General features: G+C 38.2%; 1 protein-coding gene across 1 annotated transcript in view; it reads left to right on the plus strand.

The window, feature by feature from the left end:
- Positions 1-13,317, plus strand: part of ACAD11 (acyl-CoA dehydrogenase family member 11) — a 70,834-nt gene that overhangs the window by 9,291 nt on the left and 48,226 nt on the right. Inside the window, exons 2-6 of the mRNA XM_059663937.1 lie at positions 768-867; positions 3,155-3,280; positions 3,807-3,968; positions 7,949-8,116; positions 13,088-13,229. Of these exons, the coding sequence (XP_059519920.1) occupies positions 768-867; positions 3,155-3,280; positions 3,807-3,968; positions 7,949-8,116; positions 13,088-13,229 (698 nt within the window). The remainder of the gene's footprint in view (positions 1-767; positions 868-3,154; positions 3,281-3,806; positions 3,969-7,948; positions 8,117-13,087; positions 13,230-13,317) is intronic.

Here is a 13,317-nt window from a genome sequence, read left to right on the forward strand (position 1 = left end):
TTGGAAGGAAGAATTTTATTTCACTTTCCTTTATTAGCTGTTACCTCAGGGATTGATTCTTCTGCTTATTTATTTTAAGGCCTCGCTCATGCTGTTGGATTCTTTAGAAGTTGGGTAATTCTCAACTGCTCATATAGTAAATGAAGGTATAGATTGGATGGTTTTGATATGGTAGCTGGAGTGTATTTCCTTAGCGTATGTGAGAATTTCTATTCACCTAGTGTGGAAAGCCAGTGCCCTGGTGTCTGTGAGTTACTGGAGCACTGTTGCACTTCCCTGGTCCAGATATCCACTCTAGTACCTTGCTTATCAGAATTCCCATTGTAGAGGGCTGTACTTGGGTACTGACCTTGGAGATGCATATGGGTTTATCTTTCCAGTGGCAGATGAGGGGACACTAACCCAGCTATTCCAGCATCCTTTAATTAAATTTCTGACTGATCACCTCCAGTTGTTCTTCTCCCAGCCTTTCTTTACTTAGATGTGAGCAATGTCTAGGGGTACTTCTGATGAAACTCATGATTTACAGACAGTGAGTAAAGTCCTCTCTTCTGTCTATGTGAGTTATAGTTTCTCTAGCTGCCACTGTGTTGCCATCTGCATTTTATCATCCCAAACTCATGTTCTGAGCTTCTGGCAGCACCACTCGACTTTACAACATTGAAATGGATGTATTTTAATTTTGTGTTTCTTACAACATTTCAGTAGGATTTGCGGAAGAAGGGAAATAAATCTTTGTAATTGACCATTTCTTTTCTCTTGTCTAGATCAGGACAGTCCAATCCAACCTTTTATCTCCAGAAGGGCTCTCAAGAATATGTACTCAGAAAAAAACCACCTGGTTCACTTCTTCCTAAAGCACATAAGGTGTGGTAATGATACCTTATAATACAAGTGCAATAATACATTCTTTGTTGATAAATAAATGCATTTTATACACACAAAAACAATTTAAATTGCTTTTAAAAGTCATCTCATGATTATTAAATAACAGAAAATTCATTTTATTTCTTAGATAAAAATTTCGCTTGAATTGTATTTCCCATTTTTGTTTTGAAAAAGGATTTGAGGCTGAAATTAAGTCTAAAAGCTATTAATATCAGACAACATCCAGTCTTTATGTGGATTTCATTCCTTTTTGTATAGTTGGCTAGAAATATAGTCATCCAGTGAATATTTTCAGTGCTACTCATTTATAGATACTTTGTACCTTGATTCTATATTTAAATTATGTTTTTAAAAGCACATTACATCTTATAATAATATCTATTCACTGACTTATTGTAAAATATTTGCTATAACAATCCCCTGATCTTTTGGTGATAAAAAGAAATATTTGAATATCATTTTATAGTATTCTCTAAATACTAGATTTAGTGAGAATTATAAAATATTTTTTTAAATTGAGGCATTCTATTTTCAGAAAACATGAATTTTTAGAGAAGAAAACAGGAGAAGAAAGAAATCAAAGTCCTGGAGAACATTAATATTTATAATTGTAATAATGTATAACAGGTGCTTCCCAGGCCCAGCTGACTTCCCGGGCCTTTGAGGGGTGGGCTTAATAGCATAGTAATGGAAAATGCTGATTCTGACTTTCTTGGTCCCATATCATATTCCCAGACACATGAAGTAACTTGGATGCTTAAGATAAAAAAAAAAAGTTGGGTAACTTTTTTTTAATCCTTACCTGAGGATATGTTTTTGATTTTTAGAAAGGAAGGGATATAAAGGGAGGGGAGGAGGGGGGAGGGAGGAAGAGGAGGAAGGCGGGAAGGAGGGAGGAAGGAGGGAGGGAGGGAGACATTGCTATGAGAGAGAAACATTGGTTGGTTGCTTCCCACACACGCCCTTACCAGGGCTCAAACCCACAACCTGGGTATGTGCCCTGATCAGAATAGAACCTGAAACCTTTTGGTGTACAGGATGTTGCTCTAACCAACTGAACCACCCAGCCAGGGCAAGTTGGGTAACTTTTATGAAACTTAACATGGCTGAAGGAGAATCCCTACCTATCCAGAGATTTATGCCCCAATAAACAGCTCTACTTGACTCTCTTTTTTATAACATCCTACCAGAAGACACTGAACACAACATAAGGTTCTCAGCTCAAGGATCTGGAATACATTGTTTCAAGCCCTTTATTTTTCCCAGATCTGCATTGAAAAATAGCAATGCTCCCATACTGTAATCTACTTTGTGACTCCCTAACCCACCACCATCCCACCCCACCCCATTTCCCAGAACCAAGGTGGTGATAAACACTTCTTTCCACAGCCATTGGCACTGCTAGCTTCTCTCACCTTGGTCATAGGTTTACTCACTTCCCTGCTCTAGTTATTGCAGCAGTAGCTGCTTTTTCCATGCTGTCAAAGTGAGCTGCATGGTTTCTTCTCCTGAGGAGGGATCAGGAGCACCGCTGGGCAAGGGGACTTTGCTTGCAGATGAGTCGGCATCACAGTTCTCTGTAAACTGTGTCCTCAGGTCCTGAGTGATAAGCCCATACACATTAGTTCACAAGTAGTTATTAAACTGTTCTGATTGAGGAGGCCCACTCTTCCTACTATCTTCTTTGGGCTCTTGCTTCAGTGCCAGCTTGTTTCTTGTTGCCTCCTTTCCCAATAGTTATCTTGAGCTGTACAGCAGCCTCAATTACCAGGAAGGATCCCCATGCCCTGCCTTGGACACAAGCACCTCCATTGATCTCCAGAAGGAGCAGTTGATTTTTCCTTCTCCCTGTACCCACTGGTCCCCCAGCATCCTGGAGCTGCATCCAAGAGCATTAGAATAGAGACTTGCCTGCGCCCGCTGGGGAGACATGAGAGAGACAGAGTGAGCCAGTGATCAGGAAACTGCTGAGAACAAAGAGATGTTTATGATGATACCTGTGAAATATTGTGATCAGGATCTGTTGCGTTCATATATCCAGAACCAGGATTAGGCTCCATGAATATGCCTATCCTATTTAGCATAATTTATCATGTTTTAGTGCTGACCTAATTTAGTGCTGCACGAAACTACATTTAAGGGAAATAATAAGGAAGCTATAATCCTATAGGTCATTTAAAAATTTAATTCTAGCCTTAATGTTAGCTCACAAGTAGTTATTAAATTTTTGTGTTTCTGATTTGTAATACTCTATCATCCTATTTAGATTGATAGAGAATTTAAAGTCCAGAAAGCTTTGTTTTCAATTGGATTCCCTGTTCCCAAGCCTCTATTGTACTGCAGCGATGCTTCTGTCATTGGAACAGAATTTTACGTGATGGAACATGTGCAGGTAAATTAACACAATCTTACTTTGTTGTGCTTTTGTTTTCAATTAAGAAGTTAGATGTCAATAAATGATAGTTTATTAATCATTTTAGGTCATTAGTTTGCTTTACAGACTTTTAATTTGAGCACAGTATTTTCCTCTAGGTGTCAGTAAAGAGCTATATGTAATAGTAATACCAAAATTGTCCAGAAAGTAGGGAGGGAAAGCTCCAAATTATAAATCAGTCCATTAAGAATGATACATTTAAATTGTTTAAAAGCTTTTTTTTTGTAAAATATAACTTGAAAGTCGTTTTTGTCCTGTAAGTTCACATTGGCATATCTTTGCATTTTCCCTTTGGCATGATATGCTCTTACATTAGACATGTTTCACAAATGAACATTTTTCAAGCATATTCTACAAATAATTGGTTTTGGTTGCAAAACTATTATCCTTTTGTTTTGTCAGCAGTAGGGGTGGAGAACCTGCAAAGAGTTAGTATGAAAAGATTTATTTTGTTTTAAATTATCTATTGTAATTGCTTTCATAGGGTCGAATTTTTCGTGACATCACAATTCCTGGAGTTAGCCCAGCAGAACGCTCAGCCATATATGTAGCCATGATAGAAACCTTGGCTCAGTTACATTCTTTGAATATAAGCTCATTGCAGCTGGAAGGATATGGTATAAGTGCTGGGTACTGCAGAAGACAGGTAAGGAATCCACATACAGAGCTCTTTTCCTCAAGTTCTGAAATAATATACATTATTAGTCAAAATAAAAACCCATCCTATCTAATAAAAGAGAAAAATGGTAATTGGCGTACGACGACACCCTTTTCATTGGCTAATCAGGGCTATATGCAAATTAACTGCCAACTATGATTGGCAGTTAACTGCCAACAAGATGCCGGTTAATTTGCATATGTAGGCACAATGCAGGGAGGCGAAAGGGAAAGCAGGAAGAAGCCCCCTGCCACTGACAGTGATCGGAAACCCAGGGGGGAGCTAAGAGCTGGGGGGCAGGGCAAAGGCAGCCCTAGGACCGCCTTTGCCCTGCCCCCCAGCCATGATCGGAGAATCAGGCGCCTTTGCCGCCCTGGCCAGTGATAGCAGGAAGTAGGGGTGGAGCCAGCAATGGGAGCTGGGCACGGTCGAAGCTGGCAGTCCCGGGAGCTAGGGGTCCCTTGCCTGGGCCTAAAGCGGAGCCCACGATCACGGGGCCGCTGCAGCTGTGGGTCCCCGCTGCCCGGGCCGGACGCCTAGGCCAGAGGCGTTAGGCCTGGGCAGGGGCCGATCCTGCAACCACGGGGAGCTGGGGGTCCCCTGCCCAGGCCTGACACCTCTGCCGGAAGCCTCAGGCCTGGTCAAGGGGCCGATCCGGTGATTGGTGATCGGAGGGTGATGAGGGTCAACTCCTCTGGCCGAGACATCAGGCCTGGGTGGGGGGCGGAGCCGGGGATTGGGGGGATATGATGGTCCCCTTGCCCAGGCCTGAAGCCTGGGTCAGAGGCGTCAGGTTTGGGCGGGGGGTGGAGCAAGCGATCAGAGGGAGATGGGGGTCCCCTGCCCAGGCATGATTCCTAGGCCAGAGGCCTCAGGCCTGGGCGGGGGCCAGAGCCAGTGATCAGGGGGAGATGGGGGTCCCCTGTCCAAGCCTGACACCACTGGCGGAGGCGTCAGGCCTGGGCAAGGGGCTGTTCAGGCGATCGGAGGGTGATGGGGGTCTACGCCTCTGGCCGAGGCATCAGGCCTGGGCAAGGGGCCGATCCTGCGATTGTACGGTGATGGGGGTCAACGCCTGAGGGCTCCCAGTATGTGAGAGGGGGCAGGCTGGGCTGAGGGACACTCCCCTCCCCACACACACCCAGTGCACGAATTTCGTGCACCGGGCCCCTAGTTACTTTATACTTTTCTGAAACTTGGCTTTAACATTTAAAATACTTTCTTTAAAAATTGATTTTAGAGAAAGGGAAGGGGGGTAGAAAAGAGAGAGAGAGAACTATGTAAGAGAGAAACATCATCAGTTGCCTCCCACACACACCCTGACCTGGGTTGAACCTACAGTCTGGGTCAGGGATGGGCAACCTTTTTGTGAGTGTGTGCCAAAACCAGCAAAATCTCTGACTCAAAATTCTTCTGCGTGCCAACCCTAATTTTTTGAGAACATGTTATGCCTACTTGATATCTCTTAAGATGTTCATATGTGAAGAACCTTGAAGAAATAATAAAATTCATTCGAGCGACAAAAACACAGTATATGATGATGAAAAATACATTTATTTTTTAATGTATACATGTACACTGATAGTCCGACAGAAAACTTTGACTCCGTTTGATATTATTAGTGGGACTTTTGCTGCTGCATCACTGATGACAGAAATTTTACATCAGGTTTATATTTCGTGACCTTCAGAGATATGCACGAGCTACTACTTTCATCCGTCAGGCTACTCCTATTACGAGACTTAACAAAATTCATCACTGAGAACAAAGATTCACAAGCATATGTAGATGAAACCAAAACACTGGTCAGATCTAGGAAGGCAGGGAGAGTTAAGGCAGAGGCATAGAAATTGCTCTTCCCCTCTCTCGTCAATCCAAGTCTATGGTCTTTAAGATAACTTGTTATGTAACATTATTTATCTAAGATGCACCTACACTGAATTTATCTGAAAAATAAAAAAGTAGATATTAAGAAAAAATTGTAAATGGAAGATTATAAGAGAGGGTTTCACATGCCCGCAAAAGTTACTGGCATGCCATGTTTGGCACGCGTGCCAGGGGTTGCCCACCCCTGGTCTGGGTATATGCTCTGGGAATCTAATTGCCACCTTTTGGTGTATAGGATGAGGCTCTAACCAACTGAGCAACCCAGCCAGGGCAGCTCTAATCTATAATAATAAAAGTGTAATATGCTAATTAGGCCAGACGACCTTCTGGATGAAGCTGTAACAGTGGGGGTTGAGCCCCTTGCATGAATTTTGTGCATCGGGCCTCTAGTATTTAATATTAGCCTTCAGTTTGACTTGTTTTAAACATAAAATAACTTTATATTCTTGATCAGATTTTGTTTATCAAACTTTTGAAAGGGACAGAATGTACATGAATGCAAATTTAAAACTGTTTCAGCCTTTTCACTTAATTTACCAACATATTTTTATACAGTTTTTCCTTTTTAAATTAGGTTAACATATTTATTAAGCATGACTGTGTTTAATTATATGTTAAATACTGTGTTGAATATCAAGAAAATAGAAATAAGTTATTTTCCCAACGGAGCTATGATCATTTTAAGAAACCTATACATGAATTTTACTTACATGAAACTTGAAAATGGTATAAAAGAGTATGTAATCTAGTAGTAAATTGTTTGGTACTCATCACGAGAGCTGTTCCATTCAGATGGTAGATATCAGTATACCCTTGCTTAAGTGGGGAAAGCTTCCTGAGAGAGATGTATGATATATCATACACTGTGTATTTAAAGAAGGATAAAATCTAGAGTGATAGGGAAGAGATGGTGAGCATTTCAGATCAAAGGAACAGCAAGACCAGATATGTATGGGGCTGTTTTCCTTTATGCACATATCTTTTTGAGGGAGTTGAGGGGAGAGAAAAGAGAACTAAGGTTTGGAGAGTACTCATTATATGCCAGATCTTTTTCATTTTTCTAACAGCCCTAAGACATAGGTATTAATGCTCCCATTCTGCAGATGGGGGTACAGGTTTTCAGGTCTTAAAACACAAATAAGTGGCTTAGACATAATTTAAACCCAGATTCATATGATTCCAAACAAAGATCTTTACTGCATTAAATTGAACAGAGATAACCTTGAAGACTGGAGAGACAGTTATAAGCAGGTAATAATATGGTCTCAGTTGATGGAGTACTTTGAAAATAGGTTGATTTGTTTACATTTGAGTCTAAGAACAATAAAAAGTTTTTATGCTTCTCATACCTGTAATACATTTAGAAGATTCTATGGGTAATAAGAAAGAATATTTAAACTAAAAGTAAAAATCTCCCTTCTTCTAGCCCCATATTTCCTTTTTCAGGGATTGCTTCTTGTGATCCTTCCATAATTTATTTTTCTATCCTTATTTGTGTGTGTGTGGTGTGTGTGTGTGCACGCGCGCACGCATGTGTGTGCATTCTTTTTTTCTTCCTCAAAATAGTTGCTTAATAAAAAAGAAGAACCAGCTTCTCTTGATTCCTAGGCCAGTATTTTGTTTGTATATGTGATAAAAAAAAAATCCATGTGAGCCCTAGCTGGTTTGGCTCAGTGGATAGAGCGTCGGCCTGCGGACTGAAGGGTCCCAGGTTCGATTCCGGTCAAAGGCACATGCCCGAAATGTGGGCTCAATCCCCAGTGGGGGGCGTGCAGGAGGCAGCCAATCAATGATTCTCTTTCATCATTGATGTTTCTCTCTCTCTTTCTCTCCCTATCTCTGAAATCAATAAAAATATATTTAAAAACAAACAAACAAAAAATCTATGTGAGTAAAATGGAACTAGATGGAAGAAAGATTTAAATGTTTAGACTTATATGAGCATCACTTACAGGCATTTCTCTTGAGCATTTAAAAATAAAACCAACTTTGATATAATTGAATTTTGTTTTAATTTTTGAATTGCTGGATTTGACAGTTCACCTTTAGCACTATCATTTTTCTTCTTTATGTACCTTTAGGTATCAACATGGATGAAGCAATATCAAGCAACAGCTCACCGGGACATCCCTGCCATGATCCAGCTCTCTGACTGGCTAATGAAAAACTTGCCAATTGATAATGACAATGAAGAAAATTTGATCCATGGAGATTTCAAGCTAGATAACATAGTTTTCCATCCTAAAGAGGTACTATAAGTGACATTTACAATAATTCAAGTAGGTTTGATATGGGACACACATACTAAGTAGATGTTCCTCCCAGAGTACTGAGAGGGCCCAAGCCATCACCATTTTCCCCTACTTTCAGGACTGTCTTCACCACTCAAACTTTTAGAAATGAGTCCTGAAGATTTTCTGACGTAGGTAGTTGCCTACTTTTAAGATGGATCTAATCCTGAGTGATATTTGATTTCCTATTTAAATAGGATTTGCGAATTTACACATATCTTCTCTTTTCTTCAAAGACATTTTCCATCTATGCCCTAGCTGGTTTGGCTCAATGGATAGAGTGTCAGCCTGCGGACTGAAGGGTCCCAGGTTCAGTTCCAACCAAGGGCACATGCCTGGATTGTGGGCTCGATCCCCAGTAGGGGGGCATGCAGGAGGCAGCCAATCAATGATTCTCTCTCATCATTGATGTTTCTATCTCTCTCTCCCTCTCCCTTCCTCTCTAAAATCAATGATATATATATAAATATTTTTAAAAATAAAAAATTTAGTTTATCCATGTTTACAGTTCTTTCTTCTGGCTCATTTTAATTTCATTTTACTATTTCGTGAAGAATTTTAAATTTGTTATTATAAGCTCAGATAGGACAGAATTCCAAAAGCCTCTTATGAAACCTGGAAAGAATTGCATGAGATTAATGTAAACTTGCTCTGTTTAATGTACACAGTGTGATCTTTATAAAGAGTACAAACAAACAAAAACCATAACCTCTTCCACTGGGCACTGACAATAAGGCCTAGGATTGGAGGAGTATGGTGGGAGTGAGGAAACTACTTCAGTTCTATCTCAGTACCTATATTTTAGGCAAGACACTTGGCCCTTAGTATTCTGACATTAATGTGAAGGATTTAGTTCCCTAAATTATGACAATGCATTATAAATTGCATTGCTGTCATAATTCAAAGTAGTACTATATCATTTGAAGGTATAAACACATGTGATCACATGCACCAGCAAGACAATTTTTTTCCTAGAAAAGTCAATTTAGGTATCAAAATTATGTATATGTAATTATATGTCTGTGTGTAACCTTTTTGTTAATGGTACTGATGAATTCTGATATCTAACTTCGTTAAATATAGAATAGGATAATTAAAAACGTTAACTTATAACCTGGAAAAATTATAAAAGTTTATAACTTAAAATATAGCAGGATCTGACCTATATTTGATCTATATCATTTGATTCATTAATATTTTAGGAGCATTTTTTAATAAGTCTGAGTCCTCTATGTGTTCTATAACTATAGTTCTGTTCTATTCACTATTTAAGCAAAGGAAGAAAAATTCAGACTGAGATCTGCTGAATTACATGTTGTCTTCTAAGATGTTTAAATTTTAGTTTTTGCATAATATACTGAAAGTAATGACATACTACAGTTAGTACCAAAAAGTTATTCCTTCATTATATTCAAACTCATATTAGAAAATAATTTCTTATAGGATTAAAGTTGACAAACAGGTATCATCTTCCTTTGGACAAGCAGAATATTTAGTAATTGGGGAGAGAGATTTTTTTTTTTAAAGAAACAACTTTCTTTAATGGCATAGCTTTCAGCTATTTAGCTGCACCAGTGATTTGTTACCTATATCATTATCTCTTAATGTTTTAGAATTATATAGTAGCTGGTAAGATGCCTTGTACTTTATATTTAGTAATCCCATAATTACTGATTACATCAAATTTAATAAATTTTTGTGTCCTATAAATATTACAGCTAATTTTTTATGAAAGTAACATATGGTTGGCAGAGTACAAGTCAACTAGCATTTATTCATTAGCAATTATGTGCTCTGACATATGGTTTTGGAAAGGAAATACAGCTCTTAATAAGCTCAAAATATCAATGGAGATAAAAGGTACTCAGGTAATGACTGAGAACAATATTACTCAAGTACTAAAGTATATCACACAACCTGAATTATAAGAGTAGTCAAAGAGGGAAAAGTACCCACTGTGGACTGGCACTAAGACTTTAATTTAGTTAATAGTTTATCTTTCTCACTTCATTTTTAACATTTCATAAATAAATAGAAAAATAGACTGTTTCTTTTGTATGAAAGCACTTCACAAATTGGAGTTGAATATGTGTATGTGCTCACCTGTATATATTCATAGGAATACTAGAGGCCCAATGTACGAAATCCGTGCAAGGTGCTCAGCTCTCCAAGCCCCAGCTGCCTCGGCCCTCGCAGCCCTGGCTGCCTTGGCCCTGGCAGCCCCAGCTTTGTCCAGAATGGACAACCATCGTGTCAGATGGTCATTCTGCGGTTCTGACAAATTAGCATATCAGCTCTTTAGTATATAGATGATTGAAAACTTTTTATTTTTCCCTTGAGTGTAAGGATTTAATTTTTTTAAACCTTTGCCTGTAGAGTCCATATCAGCGGTTCTCAACCTGTGGGTCGCGACCCCTTTGGCGGTCGAACGACCCTTTCACAGGAGTCGCCTAAGACCATCCTTCATATCAGATATTTACATGATGATTCATAACAGTAGCAACATTACAGTTATGAAGTAGCAATGAAAATAATTTTATGGTTGGGTCACAACATGAGGAACTGTATTTAAAGGGCCAGAAGGTTGAGAACCCCTGGTCTGTATGGTAGGTCTTCAATAAGTGAAGACCTACTAAACTGAGGGCTCCTTTAGAGCAGCGACTGTATCTTATTCATTTATGTAGCATGTGGCTACATGTTTCTGAATGAATCCAAATTGAAGGAATTGATTTTAGTTAATCACTAAGTTACTATTTTCATCTCATATATTTATGCTTAAATGTTATTCTGTAATAGTGTGACCCTAAAGCAAATTATTTAACTCCTCTGTTCCTCAATTTTTAACTTTTTATTTTGAAATAATTATAGACTCAGAAGAAGTTGTAAAAATAGTATAGAAGAGTTCGATGTTCCCATCATCCAGATTCCCAAATGATTTCACACAACTATAGTATATTATCAAAGCCAGGAAATTCACATTGTGTGTGTGCCTTTTAAATTGGAGGGGGGGGGAGGTTTCAGGGTTCTGTTTTTTCTTCTTTTCTAATACTGACTATCTCTATTCAGAAAAATGTTAAGGTAAAATTAAATATTTCATAATATTTACTAAAATGTAAACAATGGCTGTTGGGGATGAAATTATAGGAAACTTGAAAGTTATACATTTCTGTAATGTTTTAGGTTTGAGGTTTTATTCTTTTTTCTCTGTTTTATTTTTCAAAGTGTCATGTTTTATTTTTATCATCAGAAAACCAAGCAACTATGAAAGAAAACAAAAACAATTTTAAGTGATAAACCTTCCAGGAATTTGTGTGTTTAGCCAGTAAAGGGTTACTAAAGTTTATGGAAAACAAAAGCATGTTACTCGATTTTCCAATCCCTAGTTATTTTCCATTTATTTAGATGTAAAGTATTTAAAACATGTTCAAGCGTGTATTTCAGCAGTGCAACTCACTCCCTGAAATGTTGAAAAGAAATCCAGTTTTCTTGGAAAATACTATTTTCTAAATATAAATCTTACTTATCTGGCAGAGAAGTGTGTAAGATTTTGGAGTTTTATGTGCATATTAAAAGACAAATATTCTTCATTAGAAACAGATAAACCATAGATACTTCATCTGCATTCATTTATTAGTAGTCAGATGTATTTAAAATAATTATATATACCTGGTTTTTTGGAAGTCATCTGCCTTGCAATCTGTTTATATTAATTAACTTCTGAAGAAAAAAGTGATTTGATATGAAAACAAAACTTATATTTTAATGGCTTTTAATTTTTAATTTTTCCCATTGTCTCTAAAATGTCAGTGTACTTGGAGAAAAGCATAATTATAAATTTTAATTTCATTCCTAGAAAAGACATAAGGATTGGGTTTTTTCAGCCTTTTTACTTGACAGAATATTTTTTAAAGCCTCCTTATTAAATGCTCTTTGCCAGTAAAGTCAGGTTTTGAACTGTAGATTCCAGTGCTGTGTAATTCCTTCTACACTGTGCTGCTTCTACTCTCCACTGTAACTGGTTAGCTTCAGTGATCTAGCCCTCTTCACTTTCTACTTCTCTTATTTCTTTATATGTCTCCTGATGCTGAAAACTTGATTGTTCTTACTCTAGAATCCATAAACCCCTTATGACTTTGACTTCTTATCTGGCCTGGCCCATATATGGCATGATCAACCATTTAAAAAATTGCCTTCTTTATTATTAATTGAATTATTACTTATTGACTGTGCATGTGGCTGCCGGCACTGGTTTTCCTCCGGCACCCAGAACCCAGGCCTTTGGTCCGGCCGCAGTGGAGAAGCCAAGCCTCGAGGTTTCTCCGCTCCAGCTGCAGTGGAGAAGCCAAGCCTCTTCAGTTTTTAGTCTTCAGTCTTCGCTCCATGCCTGTGTATGCAAATTAACCTGCCATCTTTGTTGAGTTAATTTGCATACTCATCCTGATTGGCTGGTGGGTATAGCTGAGTGATGACCAATTTACATATTTCTCTTTTATTAGTGTAGACTATTAGAATTTCTTCTTTACAAGAGTTATTCCCAATTGGGAAGTTTCAACTGTTTTTGCCTCCACTGATTAGGAGAGATACTAAGGCTGTGTAAAGTAAAATGCTGGAGAACCAATTGCCAGTAGTGGAATCAGAGGACTTGGGTCTGAGCATGGGTTTGACATGCTTGCAAGGCTAATTAGTTGATAAATGATATGCACCACTGTGGGTAAAGACTACGAACTATAGTCTTAGCTTTGCTTTTGATGAAAAATATGATTTTTAATGTATTCTGTTTCACTTTTTTTTTGGTATAGCAAAGGTGGAAATTTATTGAAGAACAAGTACAGACTCATACATGGGGAGGGGGAAAGAGTCCCCCACTTATTTTCTTATTTTAGTTGTTTTCAATTGAATATGTCCAAATCATTTTCTTTTTCATTATAGTCTCGAGTTATAGCTGTCCTGGACTGGGAGCTGTCAACCATTGGTCATCCTTTGTCAGATTTAGCTCATCTATCCTTGTTCTACGTTTGGCCCAGGACAGTTCCATTAGTAAATCAAGGTTCTTATTTTCAAGAAAACATAGGTATGAAAACATAATGATACTTAAATTGCTATTAATATAAAATTATCTTTATTATTCCTCATAACTTAAAAATAGGATTATATTACAA

This window comes from Myotis daubentonii, chromosome 14 (assembly GCF_963259705.1).
Source record: "Myotis daubentonii chromosome 14, mMyoDau2.1, whole genome shotgun sequence".
Classification (NCBI taxonomy): Eukaryota; Metazoa; Chordata; class Mammalia; order Chiroptera; family Vespertilionidae; genus Myotis; species Myotis daubentonii.